Source organism: Chaetodon auriga, chromosome 19 (assembly GCF_051107435.1).
Source record: "Chaetodon auriga isolate fChaAug3 chromosome 19, fChaAug3.hap1, whole genome shotgun sequence".
Lineage (NCBI taxonomy): Eukaryota > Metazoa > Chordata > Actinopteri > Chaetodontiformes > Chaetodontidae > Chaetodon > Chaetodon auriga.
The window spans coordinates 2,836,159-2,854,091 of record NC_135092.1 but is presented as its reverse complement, the minus strand read 5'-3'; the positions used below and the strand labels follow the sequence as shown (position 1 = coordinate 2,854,091).

General features: G+C 41.3%; 1 protein-coding gene across 1 annotated transcript; it reads left to right on the top strand.

The window, feature by feature from the left end:
• Positions 1-72: 72 nt before the first annotated feature.
• LOC143337917 (SWI/SNF-related matrix-associated actin-dependent regulator of chromatin subfamily B member 1-like) lies at positions 73-6,675 on the top strand. The gene is made up of 9 exons (XM_076757919.1): positions 73-398; positions 1,937-2,048; positions 2,271-2,379; positions 2,876-3,013; positions 3,379-3,506; positions 3,600-3,766; positions 4,336-4,526; positions 4,739-4,870; positions 5,207-6,675. Exons 1-9 carry the CDS (start codon positions 309-311, stop codon positions 5,244-5,246), a joined length of 1,107 nt encoding a protein of 368 aa, XP_076614034.1. The 5' UTR covers positions 73-308; the 3' UTR covers positions 5,247-6,675.
• The last annotated feature ends 11,258 nt before the right edge of the window (positions 6,676-17,933 follow it).

Sequence of the window (17,933 nt, the reverse complement as noted above, 5' to 3'; positions counted from 1 at the left end):
GAAATGAATGAGGAGCAAGGCCAATGTAGCGTTTAAAATTGTCGGAAAAACCTTCACAATAGGCGACACATCACAGTGTTCTCTTAATGTACCCTCTGAAACAGGATGTCATTGTGGTTTGTCTTTATGTGGCTTTACACCTACTGAACAGACATGCTGCTAGTTAATTTTTGTTAAATTCGGAAGGCTGAAGCAAACGCTATTTTTAAGGAGTACACTGATTTCCCAGCTCAATCGTAGGACACGAACACGTGAAGAAGACAGGGCTGCTCAGTAGTTACCGTTAGCGGGTTAGCGACTGCCTAAAGATGCAATTGGCTTTAAGTAAAACGTTTGGACAGAAGCCAGTTAAATTTCAGCTAGAACAAGATGGGGACTTTTACATGGTTGGGTCAGAGGTATGTGACTATCTCTTCATTGACTTTCAATGCCTAGCTCCCTAATGTTAGCCTCAGTTATCCATTCTCCTTGCTAGTTGATGCTAGCATGCTAACGAACCCAATGGATGACTTCATAAACAAAGAAATACCTAAAACCGAACAGCGGGGTATGAGGTAAAGTCAGGCTAACAACTGCCTAATCAAAAAAGATATGCTTTTCCAAACCAAACAAAGGACAGATATCATAACAGCGATTGCTGTTTTGCAGTAACTTATCAAAGGAGGTAGCGTTAGTTGTGTTGGACCACCAAGTTAACATAAGTTACATCAACATGAAGTAAGTTAACGTAGAGAAGAGTAACGTGTGTGAAAACACGTCCCACCCCAGTCTTCATTGACGTCTGGTATTTTTACAGTGACGTTTGTGTAGATTTTTGAAGAAAAGTAAAAATGTCTACAGATATCTCCTGTCCTCTGTTGTACTAACTGGCTGAGCGTCGTGGGGCTTGTGGTCGTTGTGTTGTGTGAACTGTAAAATATTTGGAAGGAGGCTTTATTTCAAGACATCGGTCTACCCACTCAGTGGTTTTGGCTTTAAGATGAACACGGTGTTTCACTAAATTAGATTGCATGTAAGAGACTGTGGAATAAAGCAAATAAAGCCTGTATGATCTGATGAGACCAAAGTTAAGCTTTGCACGGTGATTGGTGTCTGTCAAACACAGCATCAGCACCATGAAGCGTGCTGATGCTTCTCTGCAGCAGGCCCTGGACGGCTTGTGAGGGGAGAGGTTGAGATCACTGCAGACAAATACTCAGACATCCTGGAGGAATACCTGCCGCAGTGATGTCTGCAAGAGAACTTGATCTCGGGAGGAGATTTCAGTTCCAGTGATCCTCATGAATCCCCTTTAAGCTTGACAGTGGCGTTAGACAGAAGTCTGACGGAGCAGTTTTTGTGTCCACATGTGTAAAACTGACCTTTCCACTTGGAATTAAGGCTGTAACTGCTGCTAAAGTTACCTCTACTTATCGTTTACTAGAAAGCAGAGCAAGGCTTTAGGATTAAGCTATGTAATCTTTTATATTCAGACTATATGTGTCTCAAAACACACTTCTCACGGTAATTCACTTTTTATGTAGGTGGTTTGTAGTGCCTCAAAACCTGGATGGTTCATTTTAATGACTTGTGCATATACAGTGTACAAGAATGTGCTTTTAATCACTGCAAAGTGTCTGCAGAACATTTCATTTTCTTTATTCATTTCTTTTTTCTTTCATTTAATTTTGGCTCAGCAACACAGTGAGTCAGTGGTCAGCACTGTTGACACACAGCAAGAAGGTCCTGAGTTTCCTGGATTCTCTATCTGGAGTTTTCTTTTTCTCTCTGTGTTTGCATGGGTTTCCTCTGCCATCAGAAACATGTGCCCAAGGCACTGGCTGAGAACAGGAGTTGGCCCTGGGCACTGCTCAGTGGCTGCCCACTCCTCCTCAAACTTCAGGTTAAATGCAGAGATTGAATTTTCCAAGTTAAACACCTACCTTCTGCTCTCCAGGTTGGAAACTACCTGCGAATGTTCAGAGGCTCTCTGTACAAAAGATATCCATCTTTATGGAGGAGGCTGGCCTCGGTGGAGGAGAGGAAGAAAATTGTAGCATCATCACATGGTGAGGGGTGTGTCTTTGTTTATTTACACTGAACGTTGATAAGATTGTCTCCATAGATTATATGGAATGATTGCCGCTATAAACGATAGAAAATCCAAGAGCATTTTGTCGCGAGTGGTGACTGTGGTGACTTAATGAGTACAACAGTTACAACTGCTTTGCAATTGTAGCCATAATGCAAGTTGATTTTATATGCATCTCTTGCACGTTGTCCATCTGTAGCCACTAGTGTTACTCTGCTGAAGGCTTCAGAATGTGAAGAGATCTTTGAGGGTAATGACGAGAAATACAAGGCGGTGTCCATCAGCACAGAGCCCCCAGCTTACCTCAGGTAATGTCTTTCATCTGTCTTTCTTTTTTTAAATACACTTTTACCATTTTCAAACTGAAAAATGAGCAGTGTGTGTATCTGTGTGAGTGCCAGTGAATGTGTGATCAGTTGACCTGCTGTTTCTTGGACCCCACATACCTTTCACAGAAAGAGAAACAGTTTAAATGGTTAAAGCGGAACAACACCAATATTACACATGAAGGGAATGTTCCAAAATTGGATTGGAAAGAATATCCCTGATGTCGTAGCGATGTCATCAGGGTCATCTCAGTTTGAATTTGGAGACTCCACAGTTTATCAGAAAGCCTCTGTTGCAAACAGGAAGTGTGCACTTTGAAAGACAGGGCTATTTCCCAGCCATTATGGAAATGTAGGATCCAGTGTTTTGGAACTTGACCCATACTATGAACTAGAAATCAGCATATGTTAATCTGTTTCTTGTGAGTTCCCCCACTTTACCCTTCTCAACAATGTGTTTTTTGCCCTTTCTGTAAAGGGAGCAGAAAGCAAAGAGGAGCAGTCAGTGGGTCCCCACACTGCCCAACAGCTCTCACCATCTAGATGCTGTGCCTTGCTCCACCACCATCAACCGCAACCGAATGGGCCGTGACAAGAAAAGGACTTTCCCTCTGTGGTGAGAAAGCCTTGTTTTACAAGTAAAGCCAAAGGTGCAACAGAATGGCACAAGCAATTTTTCTCATCTTCAGTGAAATACTTCAGGTGGCACATCTTATGGTACTATAAATTCAGTAAGAAAAATCAACATAATTTGTGAATTCAATCCAACATACATTCCATCCACTCTGTATTTAAAAAAGAGCTAATAAATGAATGGTTATGATCAGCTGCCACAACAATTACAGCCACCTCTAACTCTTTCAACGCACATATGAGCAGTTGGTCAGCATATGGTCAGATCGTGTTAAAGAACATTAAGAGTTGCTTGGATAAACAATAATAATCAAACATTGAATTCTGTTGTGTCTTGTGTTCGCTCAGCTTTGATGACCATGACCCTGCAGTGATCCATGAGAACGCAGCCCAGGTAGAGGCTCTGGTCCCCATTCGACTAGACATGGAGATAGATGGACAGAAACTGCGAGATGCCTTCACTTGGAATATGAATGGTAACTTGCCAACATCAAAAACCTGCAGTATTGTCTGCAGCTCAATTTGTCTGTTATACTTTTGTCTAAGCTCACCATCTTGCTCTTCCTCAGAGAAACTGATGACCCCAGAGATGTTTGCAGAGATTTTATGTGACGACCTGGATCTGAATCCTCTGGCCTTTGTCCCTGCCATTGCATCAGCCATTCGTCAGCAGATTGAGTCCTACCCCACTGACAGCATACTAGAAGAGCAGGCAGACCAGAGAGTCATTATCAAGGTGGGTGCTGAACCAAAGGAAAACAGTTCCTTAGAGAATATCATGCAGTTTTATAGAATTATACTAGAGTAGGCTGCTTTTGGTTCTGCATTCTTTGTGGGACCCATATTTTCCCATGATTTTGTGTCTAGTTGTGATGTAGCTGTTGTTAATGAGGGCGGTCCAGCAGTCAATGGTCAGAGCTCGCCTGGCTGCTCTGCCTACTTTGACTTTTAGCTCATCCTTCTCCTCAAGTGTACTGTACAGCCCATACTCGGGCTTGAGGTACTGAACTAGCTGTTTGAATCTCTCGCCCTCTACACATCTCCACACTGATACTACAACTCAGTATGTTTAGGGCAACACGGTCCTGAATCTTCACGCCAACAAAAGCTAGTTGTGTATGGCAACTGCAGAAGTGAAAATGAAAATGATCACTTATTCTGTATTTCTCATGTAGCGATGTGTCAGTAAAACAGGCCAGATTGAGCTGCTGTAATGTTTCAGACAAAGCCGCATACTGAGACTATAAGATTATGTTGCTAAAAAAAAAAAAAAACAGTGTACATAATGTGTTTCTTATTGGTCAGCTGAACATCCACGTGGGAAACATCTCTCTGGTGGACCAGTTTGAGTGGGACATGTCAGAGAGGGAGAACTCACCGGAGTCGTTTGCGCTGAAGCTGTGTTCTGAGCTGGGTCTCGGAGGAGAGTTTGTCACCACTATCGCCTACAGCATTCGCGGTCAGCTCAGCTGGCACCAGAGGACCTACGCCTTCAGGTTACTCAACCACTGACTTTAACAATGCAGTTCAAATCAACGGGTCCAGTCCTCTAAACACACTTGATTATGGCAGGCACTGGTCATAGAATAGATCAATGACGTTTGACACTGACAACATACATTCTACCAAAGTTGTGTTGACTTTGGAGTCTGTCATCTCCACTGTCTGTATTTGACCCTTTATCATTGGTGTCGTACTTGGCCTGCAGTGAGAACCCACTCCCCACAGTAGAGATTGCCATTCGCAACACTGGCGATGCAGACCAGTGGTGCCCCCTGCTGGAGACCCTCACAGATGCTGAAATGGAGAAGAAGATCCGAGACCAAGACAGGAACACAAGGTAAGACCGATACCAAAAGCAAATACAAGACATGCAATTTCATGTCAGTTGGACTTCACAAAAATCTGTCAAGGTTTAGATTCTTCAGACACTCATGAATGAATGATCATCACATGTTGTCATAATGTGACAGGCCGCACTAATGGAACAGTGTTGCTATCATAGTGAGAATATGTGAATAGTTCTGAGTGAGGATGACTGGGGTGCAGCTGAAATGACTTCATGACCTCTATATGATAATAGTCTTGTCTAGCTATATAATAATAATCCCAATGCACAGATCATTCCTATGGTGTTTGCAGAATTCTTGAAGTAATGCAGTACATGTTTTTCTAGACGTATGAGACGACTGGCCAACACCGCTCCGTCCTGGTAGAAAGAGACATGAAGCTGCATCAGATGATGTGTCCTCTGGAGACTCCTGTTACTCTGAAACGATCAAGTAAATACACAGAGTTACACACACACAAAGGCACTGATGAAGCACCTGGACATTCCTGTGAGCATGAACGCTGTCACAGACAGTCTCCATTAGAGACTCACTGACTGAACACACACACACACACACACACACATCCAGGCATTCCTCTGCACACAGGTCATCATGTTTCATGGAAACAGTTCATGTTTTGCCAGTGTTTGTCATTGAAGGAGGTTTATTAGATGTCTGCTGCACACGTTACTGTTACACACACCACACCATGGATTCATTTCATTTCAAGTCAAAACACTTTAGCGTTACAGCACACTGACTGATTCTAATGTATCTTTATGGATGGTTAGTGAAATGACACCATTTGTTTGTGCTGTTACTCTGATCTGGACAGCATTTGTGCAACATCATCAAAGCAACTGTTACACCTGTCATTTTCAGTTATTCAGACCTGTATCACACCTGTAGCAGAGGTCTGCCATCTTCTCTGTCTACCATGGGCAGACTTTCAGTTCAGACGACCATCTACCTATTGATCCAGTCTAATCATTGAGCAGGCAAATCAAGGCCTGGACCACATGTGTACAGATATTTTTGGAAAAGGATACCCCCCCCCCCCCCTCCATGTTTAAAATAAAAATATTAAATTCTGTCCACACAAAAACAATTCTAAAAGCTCAAACAGGCAAGCCAGGCCAGTAGGTTGTGATAAAGTTTACATCAACGATTCGTCAAATACCAGAGAAGAACATTCTGAAGATACTTATCCTCCTTTGGCGGTAGTAATTTAGAAGCACAAACAATATTAGCTAATTATTTATTTGTAGTTAATTAAAACAGGGTTCCCCTGCATCTTGGAAAATGAGAGAAAAAGTGAAATGTCCTGGAAAATTACTTCAACATTCTCCTATTTTCTTGTAGCTGAGAATGAAGTACTGGGCTGTCTATCAGAGCTCCTCAAAGCAGACAACATCGTCATCTGAAAGGGATAAGTTATGTTCAGGAGCATGTTAACGTTCAAATGGTAGTTTATGGACGAGAGTACTTTGAACAGGCTGCTCTCTGTTATATTGTGGAAACGCTGTGAACACACCCTCAAGCTCCATCCCATGATAGCACAGGCAGGTTGGATGATTTTACAACTCAAGTGGCTGAAACACCAAATAAAGTAAAAAACATTATCTTTCAAAAGTAAATATTAGTCACAGTTGAATAATGTTAAACTGGTGAACGTGTTTGCTTCAGTTGCTGAAGTTGACGTTCTTGCTGGTTTGTTTTGCCTGTGAAAGTTTAAGGTTTGTTGCATTGTTGAGAGAGCTGGATATGCTGGGCATGACCATAGATTGAGGATTTTTTAATGAAGGAAAAGAAGTCAATGTCATTTTAAGAATTTGAAGAAAATAGATTTTTTGAAAAATCAGGTCAGAAACACTTTATTAGTCAAAATACAGTGTTTAATATAGATCTTAAAACATCTCTGGATGGCATCTTTAATTTGATTGATAAGAAAAATGGGATTATGAATTAACTGTAGTAATAATCACACATTTTTTTTTACATAGCTTTTAGCAACCAGAGAGCACGAACAGCTTTCCAGAGGAAACAAATTACAATGAGAGAAAACTATAAACAATAAATCTAATAACAATGTTCAAAATCAAAAGAAAGAAGGAGCATTTTAGTGTATGGCATGCTGTCTGTCTGTCATACCAGCAAGATCATCACTGAAAACATGCTGGAAAAGTCCTGGAAAATGATCTTTAGTAAAGAGAGTAACACCTTCCTGACACACGGCCCAGCAGTGCTAACCAAATGGAAACGGATGGATGTTGTTTCACATGCTTGCTCAGTTCATCTTGGGCATGTGTGAATTTAGGTGATGGCATCATCGTTGCTAAAGCTAAATCTGCTAATTGTCTGGAAACATGTGGTCAAGGCCTGAGATTCTGTCCTAATCAACACATACAGGTGTTTTTTCACAGCAGATGTTTTGAACACACCTGGAAGGAAAAGAGGAGCACAGGTGTGACCACAGAACTAGATGACACCTGTGCTTCTCCTGCTACGACGAGTCAGAGGCCCCATTTCCACTCTTCATTTCAAGCATGTCGTATCTTGATGAAATGCACTCTGCCACACATCACAGATCTGTGATTTATCTGTTGCCACGAGGACAAAGACAGAATGAATTAGAACATCAGACAGCAGGTGGACATTTCCACACACTCTAGAGGAGAAGAAAATATAATGAGTTTACTTCAGCATGAAGTGATTGTGTGCAAATGTGGTCAAAGTGTCTGTTGGAGGAAATAGGCCCATTAGTTTTGCTGCTCCACTTGGCCAGCGGTGGGTTTAATGAGGTGGAGTGTCTCTGAGACATCGATTCGTCACCAACAGAAAGTGATCCTAGCAAAAGTTGTGAAAAAGTGTCAAGCATTTTTTTTGTTCCAGCTTCTCAAATGAGAGGATTTAGTGGTGTGATTATCGTAAACTAAATATCTTTGGGTGTCAGACTGTTGACCTGACAAAAGCAGCCTTTTTTCACTATTCTTTGATATTTTGTAGACTGAACAATTCAAACTGTCCATGGACATCAGACCTATGTTGGTGGACAATGCTCCAAAATAGTACATGATGCCTCTGTGTGTTGGGGTTGAACATTTCTGACATTGGTAGCTGATAGTGGAAGGACCAAAAAATGAAGAAGAGGCCCCAGGTGTGAGTAGGCAAACAGACTAAAATAAAATTAAAAAAAACTTTTGTGCTGTCAGAGTGATTTGAAAGATGCAGTAATCATCTAAAAATCCTTTATATGGAGGCTGTAATAAATGTTACTGAGGCACGTTAAGGTGTTTTGGCTGCTTCTTAATGCTGTGGGTGATGTTCGTGTTTTTACCTGATTGAAATGACCAGTGTGCATGTGTAAAATCAACTACAACAATTCCTGCTAATGTTACTGCTGTCCAGACAGGACTCCAGACTGTGGCAGCGGCTCGGATCTGTCCAGCCAATCAGAGAATTTGAGTTTGGCTTGACTGTAGTATGTGGACTGCATTCTGATCTTGGTTGCCAGTTCTGATAGTTATGTGCACCAGTGTTCATCTGCATGCTGAAACATAGGTAGTTCAAACTGTACCCTGTGCATGAGGGACGAACTTGTCCCGCTGGTCCTTCTGTTCGCACTGTGCCTCACTGCATCAGTGTCAGCAGGCTGGAGCTGCTCTTTAACCGGGAGTGTTGTTTGGTAGTAGAGGGGAAAAACAAGCAGACAAGAACCAGTGGTGGCTTTAAAGCATGGGCGCATCTCATGACAACTTGGGGGTTTGGTCACTGGTATGATCAATTTAATATTAGCTAGCAAGCTACCAAGCAAGTTGGCCAAACCAGCTAGCTGCCTCTGTATGGATGTGGCTGGGGATAAGTTAAAGGAACGATGTTTAGGAATTATAAGAGGTGGCTAATTCTGACTCATTGTTTCTTTAAATAAATATTTTCAGTAATATCACCTCTGACCAGCTTCATGTTTTTCAGAAGCTGGGGGGGGGGCATCACCCCCTTGGACCCCTCATGGATCTGCGCCCAGGTTTTAAAGTGATTTTCAGCTTGATCATACTCCAGAGAATGATGTCAATTAATGTACTGTTGCTTCGTGTTCTCTTCTTTTGTAAAATTGCTTTACCTTTATAGTGGACTCATTTTTTTATATGAAAAATAACAATAAAGAAACTTGTTGGAAGTATGTTTTTTTTGTTAACCTGTGTGTGTTTTTCATTTGGATATTTTGTTGATTTCTCTCAACCATCAGACCATCAGATGAACAACTTTCCAGCGAGGGTGCAGATGCTGCAGTCTGATTAGTAATCAGCCTGCACAACACAGACAGTGTTCTTCCTCGAAGGCACTGACAGAGTGTGGGCCAGTATGGATAAACTCATGCTAACATGTGTCTAAGAATGACATGATTCTGCCCTGATTCTTAACATGAATGCAAAGTGCCACTCGTAATGTTCAGACATGGTTTTAGATCCTGTATTATTAAAGAGGTCCGCAGAGCAGCAGATACTACATTCTTTCTATGTGTGATGACTTGTTAAAAAGACAGCAGGTCTGTCACAATGCCCTCACAGAATGGAAAAGTTAAAATCCTCCAATCCCCTCCAAGATTCCATTACATCAACAAATAGAACAATTCTGTTTAATGATTCCAGAAGAAGAAGGAAACTTATTCTAAACATGAAAGTCTGCTACTTTAAATGTTTGAAGGTAATGTGTTTTGTGTTTCAGAGAGTCAGAGACAATTCAGCATTTATGTGATTTACATACAAACAGTCAACATGAGCTCCACATGATTCTCAGCTGCGATGCTGCACGTGTCCTTTAACCTCTGTAAGATGTCTCTGAATAATATTACACATCATGTCTGACATCGTCTACGCAGCCAGAGGAAATACCTTAGAGGATCTCTCTTCCTGCATGTTGAAGCATTCATAATGTCTGATGCAATGAATGATGGGTATTCTTTCAGAGTTGTTCATGAACCTGATGACTCATGCAGCCCTCAGTGCTTCAGGTGGGGCATTGTGGGTACACAGAATTTTATCCTTATTAAACAACAGTGAGGAGTCACACTTAAGCTTTAGCTTCTTCATACAGAGCTCATCAGGATCTTTTTCTTTTAGAATATCTGGACTCTTAAGGCAAAGGACAATCCTGAGGACAGTCTGATACACACTGCCCCTGATCCTTTCCTCTGAACTGAATGTGATTTGCTCCACACTTTGAATTCTGTGTTCATTTCTCTCTGGATGCATAGGCATGAATATCCAAAGCAGAGACCCCTAAAACTCTCATTGAATGCTGGATATATTATCTTAACACTGAGTGTTTGTTGGCTTTCTACCAAGTAATACAAATTCTGCATTCAAAACAAAGTTTTCTAATTACTTTCAATCTCTGGAATCATTTTCTCCCAGAAGGTTTTCCACATAGGCAAGAATATGGCGAAATTACACATGATTTCCACCATGATGTATATTTCACTTATTGAATGGGTGTATTAAAATCATGCAGCTGAATTATTCATGTATTTTCTCCAGAAACTCAATGCAATAGTGTGTGTTCTTCTACATATTTCCTTCCATTGTATTGACTGTAGTGTTTTAACTCATTTACACTGTTAAACATGGACTCCAGATGTCAGTGCCAGCCAGTTATTTACCTGTTCATGTAGACAGTTCATATATTTAAGTATAATTCAAAGCCAGTACCTCCAGACAATAGAATGGGACTGTTAACTATGAAACTCTAGAAACAATGAAATGTTACGTGTCTAACCAGAGCTTCCATCTGCTGCATACCAGTCTAACCACGGCAGATTACTGAACATGATTCATGCTCGCAAGACAGGAGAGACAAACCCTGCAAGGCAGCATTTAGAGGTTTCGAGCGTGTGTGTGTGTGTGTGTGTGTGTGTGTGTGTGTGTGTGTGTGTGGCCGTTCATTTTTAGACTTTGTACCTAAGTACAGACATTTGATTCTGAAACAAAAACCTGACTGATCAGGATGTCTTATTTTTGCATAATAACAACTATAATAATAATTCTTTATTATTTAATACTTTTCATGCAGCTCAAAGTATTAAAATGCTGAAAAACAAACCAGGAGCAGAACATTTAAACAGTTAAAACTTTCAGATTCATCCAACAAAAGGAGCAGAGTAACACTTCAACGTTACCTCTGAGGAGTATAGAGACACCACATAAAGTGTTTGGCAGATAAAAGGACATTTTCAAGTGCTGATTAATTTGTCAACTATTAAAACTTCTCCTCTGTGGCACCCATAATTGGTGTATAAACATGTGGTAAATTATTGGTAGTTTTCCATTTAGTTGGAGAAAAGTAGCCTCTAAAGGTAGCAACAGATAGAATTAAAGCTGTCCTCATGAACAACAGTAAATGAAGTCCCTTTTGGTGCTAAATAACGTGGCTGTTCTCCTGTGGTTACATTTCTAGTAAGTGCTGCGTTTGACGCTCATCGATCGTTGCATATGAATGAATATGTGTATGAATGATTTGAGGGGGGTCGGTGCCTTGTTATGAACTATGCAGTCTGGGTCCATAGCAAACCTCAAAAAGCTTTATTTGAGATTAGAAATGTGTAAATTCCTTGCTGTTTTGTTCTCTGCTGTCATTCCAAATTCTATTGTATTTGCTCTGTTGAGCTATTCAGACTTCAGAATAGGAAATGAACTTCTGCAGAGCTAAATGGTCTGTGGCTGAGGTGGCTACAGGAATCTGCAAGCACCAAAGCCTCATGACTAAAACCAAAGGAAACCGAGGAGGCACAAATGAATGGTAGTCTGACCACCACTCAAGTCTGCATTCCACCACATTCATACAAGCTTTTAACCACTCACACACACTCTCATAGCATCTGGAGCAATTTGGGGTTCAGTATTTTGCCCAAGGATACGCTGACATGTCGAGTGCTGAGGCCAGAGATCGAACCACCAACCTTCTGATAAGCGGATGAGCGCTCTACCTCAGAAGTTAATTTCCTGTTTGACTGCTTTCTTACATACTTGTCAGGAAGAAACTTAAGTCATACTCTTTTTCTGTCTTTGTTCAGGGTATCTGAGGTTTCTGCTGGTTGCTGTTTAGGAACCAACTATCACAAATAGTGTTAGATTAGCAACTCATGGCTGTCATGCTAACAACTAAAGTGATACTCAGTTGCAGCCAGGGTGCCAAAGAGTTTATAAATAATAATTGTGGTTCAATTCTATGTGAGCATGTGAAGACCTGCTGACCCTCGGGGGAGTTCCTGCTGCTCAAAATGCAGACAGAGCATTTATCCTGAAGTCTTCTCACCACAAATGTGTTGTGACTCACTGAGTCTACTTTCAAGGGATTTATGGAAATGAAAAAGTGTGTGGGACTGATTCTTTTCTGGCTATAACCCCCCTCAACTGTGCCCCCTCAACACCCCAGGAAGTATAACGTAGTCGTGGACTTTGTAAGCTGTGGGCAACAAGTAGAGGTTTTTTTTTTGTTTTTTTCCTTTTAACCTATATTTGTCGACATTTTGTCTAATTGGTACCCTTCAAAGGTAAGCCAAATTAGCTAGTGGCAGGTCTTGTTTGCATTGTACTCATGGATGTACAGACAATTATCTCTGGATTCATTTCATTTCATTTCAGACTCATTGGTCCACATCAGTGTTAAATAACAAATATGAAATGATTGTATTGGAAAAGGAGGCTGTGTGAGGCTCCAGTGAGCATATTCCAAAAAATGCTTCCACGTTTTTCTGTTGTGATGGGAACCAAATAAACATATGAAATGTGAGTATTTTCAATGTCACCACTTGATAACTCAGAATGTGCTATCTTTTTAGATATTTTAATAACAAATTACTTTGATACTGAAGAAAGGTTAAAAACAACATGATTCTCAGGCAAGTTCTAAATCCTGACTCCCAAGAAGGAACAAGATTTTTGACAAACTGCTGACTCGCCTTTCCCCCTCGGTGCCTCTCTGGCAGGTGTGTTGGAAAACACCTGCTCTGAATGAAAATTACAGGCATGAACTGAATGACACAGGAAACACTTTACAGTAAAAAAAAAAAAAAAAAAAAAAAGAAGAAGAAGAAGAAAAACTTTACAAATTTATTCACATGAGAAATACAAATTCTGGGTGGAACAACTGAATATAAAGGCAAACAGGTCAGTATATGTTGAATGTATATAAAAATAGATAAAACATTGTTGTCAGGACATGTTGACACTATTTCAAATCACACCCGACAGTATCCAAGCTACACTGGACTGCTATTTCTGCAGACACACCACAATGTATTTAACAACTCAATGCAATAATCAGTGTCCTGCACTGATTAAAAACAGCTGAACACAAATGAACAAACATAATATCCATAAAAACACAAAGTAAGTAAAACCATAGAGAAGCTCTGTCTCATTTCTCTGATTAGGACTGAAACACATCATTTAGGTCAGACCACGTTATATTACAGTCAAATATAACGTGGTTTTAATTATCTGAGAAAGATACAGTCTCAGCTCTGTGATGAAGGTGCAGTAACAGTCAGAGAACGGAAACAAAGCTCTACAATGAATAACAAGGACAACTGTATGGCTCCATAAACATGCACCAAAGGAGTACACTGAATAGTAAAAAGAACAGTTCTTGAGTCTGTGTTATATATGAGGTACTGGTTTCCTTTGCCTACAGAACCTTAAATAGCACCTTACATGTTCAGCGAAGTAGCATACAGCTTCATTCATTCTGGACATGCTGTAGTGAATTTAGAGACATCAGTGTGACCAAACTGACCCAAGGTTGATCTTCAATACTTAACTGTCAATGGATATCTTTCTCCTCTCACATTTGTGGTATCAACTGGTTGCGTGCAGCACAAAAAAGCTCTTTACTATAGTCAGTGCCAGGATAACTATCTATCTATCGTCACGCTAAATACTAGACTGGAAGGCTTTTGTGAATTATTACATTATTGCAGTGCTGACCTGCATCAGCAAAAATGAGTCATTTCCTGACTGGCCCAGATTACTTGTTGCCTCCCAAAATTCCAAAAGTCTCTTTCTGTTGCATGCATAATTTCTGCAGAGCTAAATGGTCTGTGGCTGAGGTGGTTACAGGAGTCTGAGCACGAAAACCTCACGACTAAAATCAAAGGAAACCGAGGAGCCACAAATGAGATGAAAATGTTTTGGAAATAGAAATAAAGGCCAAGATTTGTAGATATGTAGATAGGTATGCCTCCAAAAGTGCAGCTGCTTCTGTGTGAAGTGTGGGAACAATAGATTGATTAACCAAGGCTGAGGCCAGTGCCCAAGTAGCACTGAGGACAAAGATTTAAGCTGGAATTTTACTTCTGCAAAGATAAAGATAAACGTCTTCACAAAGCTGTTATGGGTAATCATAGGTCACAGAGATGCTAACAAGCACATCTCCCAAATCTCAACACATGTAGTGCAGATCTGCACGCCAGGCAAGCCTATTTGATCCAACATCCTGTCAGCTTTCAGTTCTTTCTGTCAGAGTTTGGGCATACATTTCAGCATCATACTGCCACAAGTGATCTTCTAGGAGAGCAGAGCAAAATCCATTCCTCACCCATCTTGGCATTTGACAGGTTTCAGTGCTGCTGAATTAGCTGAGCTCCCCTTTGAGCAGCACTGACAGTGCTGCCAACCACAAGCAACAAAGCCAACTTGAGACAGTGTGTGGTGTTTATCGTCTATCTCAAACTCTCTTTTTCATTTGTCATAAAACCACTTCACTCACTTTTGTGTCTGCAACTGAGCACATCAATGCTTCAAAAGTGTGCGTCATTATCCCCATTTACTGTATAAGATTCACTGCATCCAGACTACAAAGACACAGACTTCTTGGAAGGAGATCAAGGAGGTTGTGGGATGCAGCGAGTGCAGAAGGATTTCCTGCTGTAAATGGAGTTGTTTTTAACAACATTATTATGGATAACTGATCTAACATGGCAGTTATTCAAATTTTCTGAAGTTATTCTTCAGTTTATATGGTGATGCTACAACCTACACCATCTTTGAGGTGGAAAAAACTAATCAGCAACTGCACAGAATCATCAGATCCCTGAATGAATAGACTATCCTTCGGAAACGGCTGGTATCAAACACTTCAGATGCTATTGTTGGTTTCCATTCGTTTTCCCAGAAGTCTGTCCCTCACGCCTCCTTCCTAATGACATCATGTTGTGAATGACAGCAAGCTATGATTGGTCAAAGACCAACATGTAGTCTGTCATGTCTCCTGGTCAAGAATTTATGACTCTATAATCACAGAATCTGACACTGTGATTATCTTAACAGACAAGAATCTCAGGCAGTCTGAACGTGGTATTACAATGTGAAATTCAGTTTTTACACCACACTTGCTAATCCCCAGCTCTACTCAAAACTGCCTGCTATACTAGCAATATACATTATATTGCCAAAAGTATTGGCTCACCTGCCTTGACTCGCATATGAATTTAAGTGACATCCCATTCTTAATCCATAGGGTTTAATATGACGTCGGTCCACCCTTTGCAGCTATAACAGTTTCAACTCTTCTGGGAAGGCTTTCCACAAGGTTAAGGAGTGTGTTTACAGGAATTTTTTACCATTCTTCCAGAAGCACATTTGTGAGGTCAGACAATGATGTCGGACGAGAAGGCCTGGCTCTCAGTCTCCGCTCTAATTCATCCCAAAGGTGTTCTATCAGGTTGAGGTTAGGATTCTGTGCAGGCCAGCCAAATTCATCCATACCAAACTCTCTCATCCATGTCTTTATGGACCACTTTGCTTTGTTCACTGGTGCACAGTCATGTTGGAACAGGAAGGCGCCATCCCCAAAATGTTCCCACAAAGTTTGGAGCATGGAATTGTCCAAAATCTCTTGGTATCCTGAAGCATTCAGAGTACCTTTCACTGGAACTAAGGGGCCAAGCCCAGCTCTTGAAATGCTACTCACAACATAATTCCCCCTCCACCCAACTTTACACTTGGCACAATGCAGTCAGACAAGTACCGTTCTCCTGGCAACTGCCAAACCCAGACCATCAGATCACCAGATGGTGAAACGCGATTCGTCACTCCAGAGAACGTGTCTCCACTGCTCAAGAGTCTGGTGGCACCGTGCTTTACACCACTGCATCCGACGCTTTGCATTGCACTTGGTGATGTATGGCTTGGAATGCAGCTGCTCGGCCATGGAAACCCATTCCATGAAGCTCTCTAAGCACTGTTCTTGATCTAATCTGGAGGCCACATGAAGTTTGGAGGTCTGTAGCAATTGACTCTGCAGAAAGTTGGTGACCTCTGCACACTATGCACCTCAGCATCAGTTGACCCCGCTCCATGATTTTACGTGGCCTACCATTCCATGGCTGAGTTGCTGTCGTTCCCAATTGCTTCCACTTTGTTATAATACCACTGACAGTTGACTATGGAATATTAAGAGTGAGGATATTTCACGACTGGACTCGTTGCACATTCCTATCACAATACCATGCTGGAATTCACTGAGCTCCTGAGAGCGACCCATTCATTTACAAATGTTTGCAGAAACAGTCTGCATGCCTTGGTGCTTGATTTTACACACCTGTGGCCATGGAAGTGATTGGAACACCCGATTTCAATTATTTGGATGGGTGAGTAAATACTTCTGGCAATATAGTGTGTAATGATCTGGCCAATGTGCAGTATGTAGTAAGCAAACAGGCAAAATCTACAGTATGTCAAAAATACCTGGATGTTGTACTTACTCAGTAAATATCCCTATCCCACAATGCAAAGCCTGGAATGGTCACAACAACTAGGAGGGATGTCAGACATCAACTGTGTTGATTTTGAACACTGGCAGTTTTATGCAAATTGGTGACACATTGAAAAAGTGCTCCAATGTGTTTGCTAGCCAGCCAGTTAGCCAGTCCTGCTCACAGACCCCACTTACCCCACAGACCACTGCAGCCAACACAACAGACTGCTGCAACAATGGCAGGACAGCCAGGCCCACAACTGAAAGACATTTTTAAGTTCTATAACACTGTTATTCTGTCATTACATTTTTGGACGTGTTTAATTGAAATGATGCAGCATGCCAAGGGGGAGATGTTCACAATATGACCAAACCAGCATGACTATTAACACCAACAGAAATACCATCAATCAGCAAGAATGAGAAGAAGAAGGTGATGATAAAACATTAGAGGGATGGAGTACCTGCCAGAAACTCTGTGTGAGTATCTGACCAAAAGGGAGGAGGTGTACCTGTACTTAATGCAGAGCAACGGTCTGCATTAAGGTCAAAGTCATGCTTTTTGTAAAATATTCCACATGGATTTTAGTGCATCAGATAGAGGGAAAAGAGACAAATGTGCCAAACATAAGGGAGCCCAAGAGGTGCAGAAACATGCTGCACCAATGTCTGGATTCACACTTTCTCTGCATCCAGGTTCATGATCAACCTCTTCTACTAACTGTCTCTCTTGCCCGTCGCCTCTCAAAATCACAAGTGGAGCATTATGTGTCAGTGATGTATACATATCCTTCAATAAGACATAAATAAACTCTGTTTATTTATTCTGTGCTGAATTTATCTGACCTTTAGTGTTTTCATTGATGTAATGCAGGGATGTTCACAGCATTTCACTTTCAACCAGGTGACCACCAGACTGTTGTCACTTAATGTAGAAACTAGTGAACTCAGTCCTTGCTGCTCTGAGATTTTAAAGCAGGTCATTGTCTGGTGGTGATTTTAGGACTCACTGTGTGTACCCTCGTCTAAATGTAAGGGGAATATGGAAAGTGGTAAGGGTGGTGGGATGGTTCAAGGCGGGATGCCGGAAAATTTCCCTTATTTTCAAATCCCAGTGTTGACAGGTATGCTGTGAGGACAGGACCTCTGTGCTGTCTGCAGTCATTGGGGCTACGATAGCTTTGATGGTCAGTAAATATCTGCTAAACAGCTAAATCACAATGTCTCGTTTTCTGTATCTACACGTGTTAAGCACAGAAGGTGCAGTTCGTGGGCGTGGAGGCTTTGGAGTTGTATAAACACAACGTGCTGAGTAAC

What these genes read in the sequence shown, in the direction of transcription:
- LOC143337917 (XM_076757919.1), top strand. Translation starts at nt 309, where the DNA reads ATGCAATTGGCTTTAAGTAAAACGTTTGGACAGAAGCCAGTTAAATTT. An exon ending in TTTACATGGTTGGGTCAGAG is followed by an intron (nt 399 to 1,936) that starts GTATGTGACTAT and finishes TCTGCTCTCCAG; the next exon opens with GTTGGAAACTACCTGCGAAT. An exon ending in ACCAGAGAGTCATTATCAAG is followed by an intron (nt 3,767 to 4,335) that starts GTGGGTGCTGAA and finishes CTTATTGGTCAG; the next exon opens with CTGAACATCCACGTGGGAAA.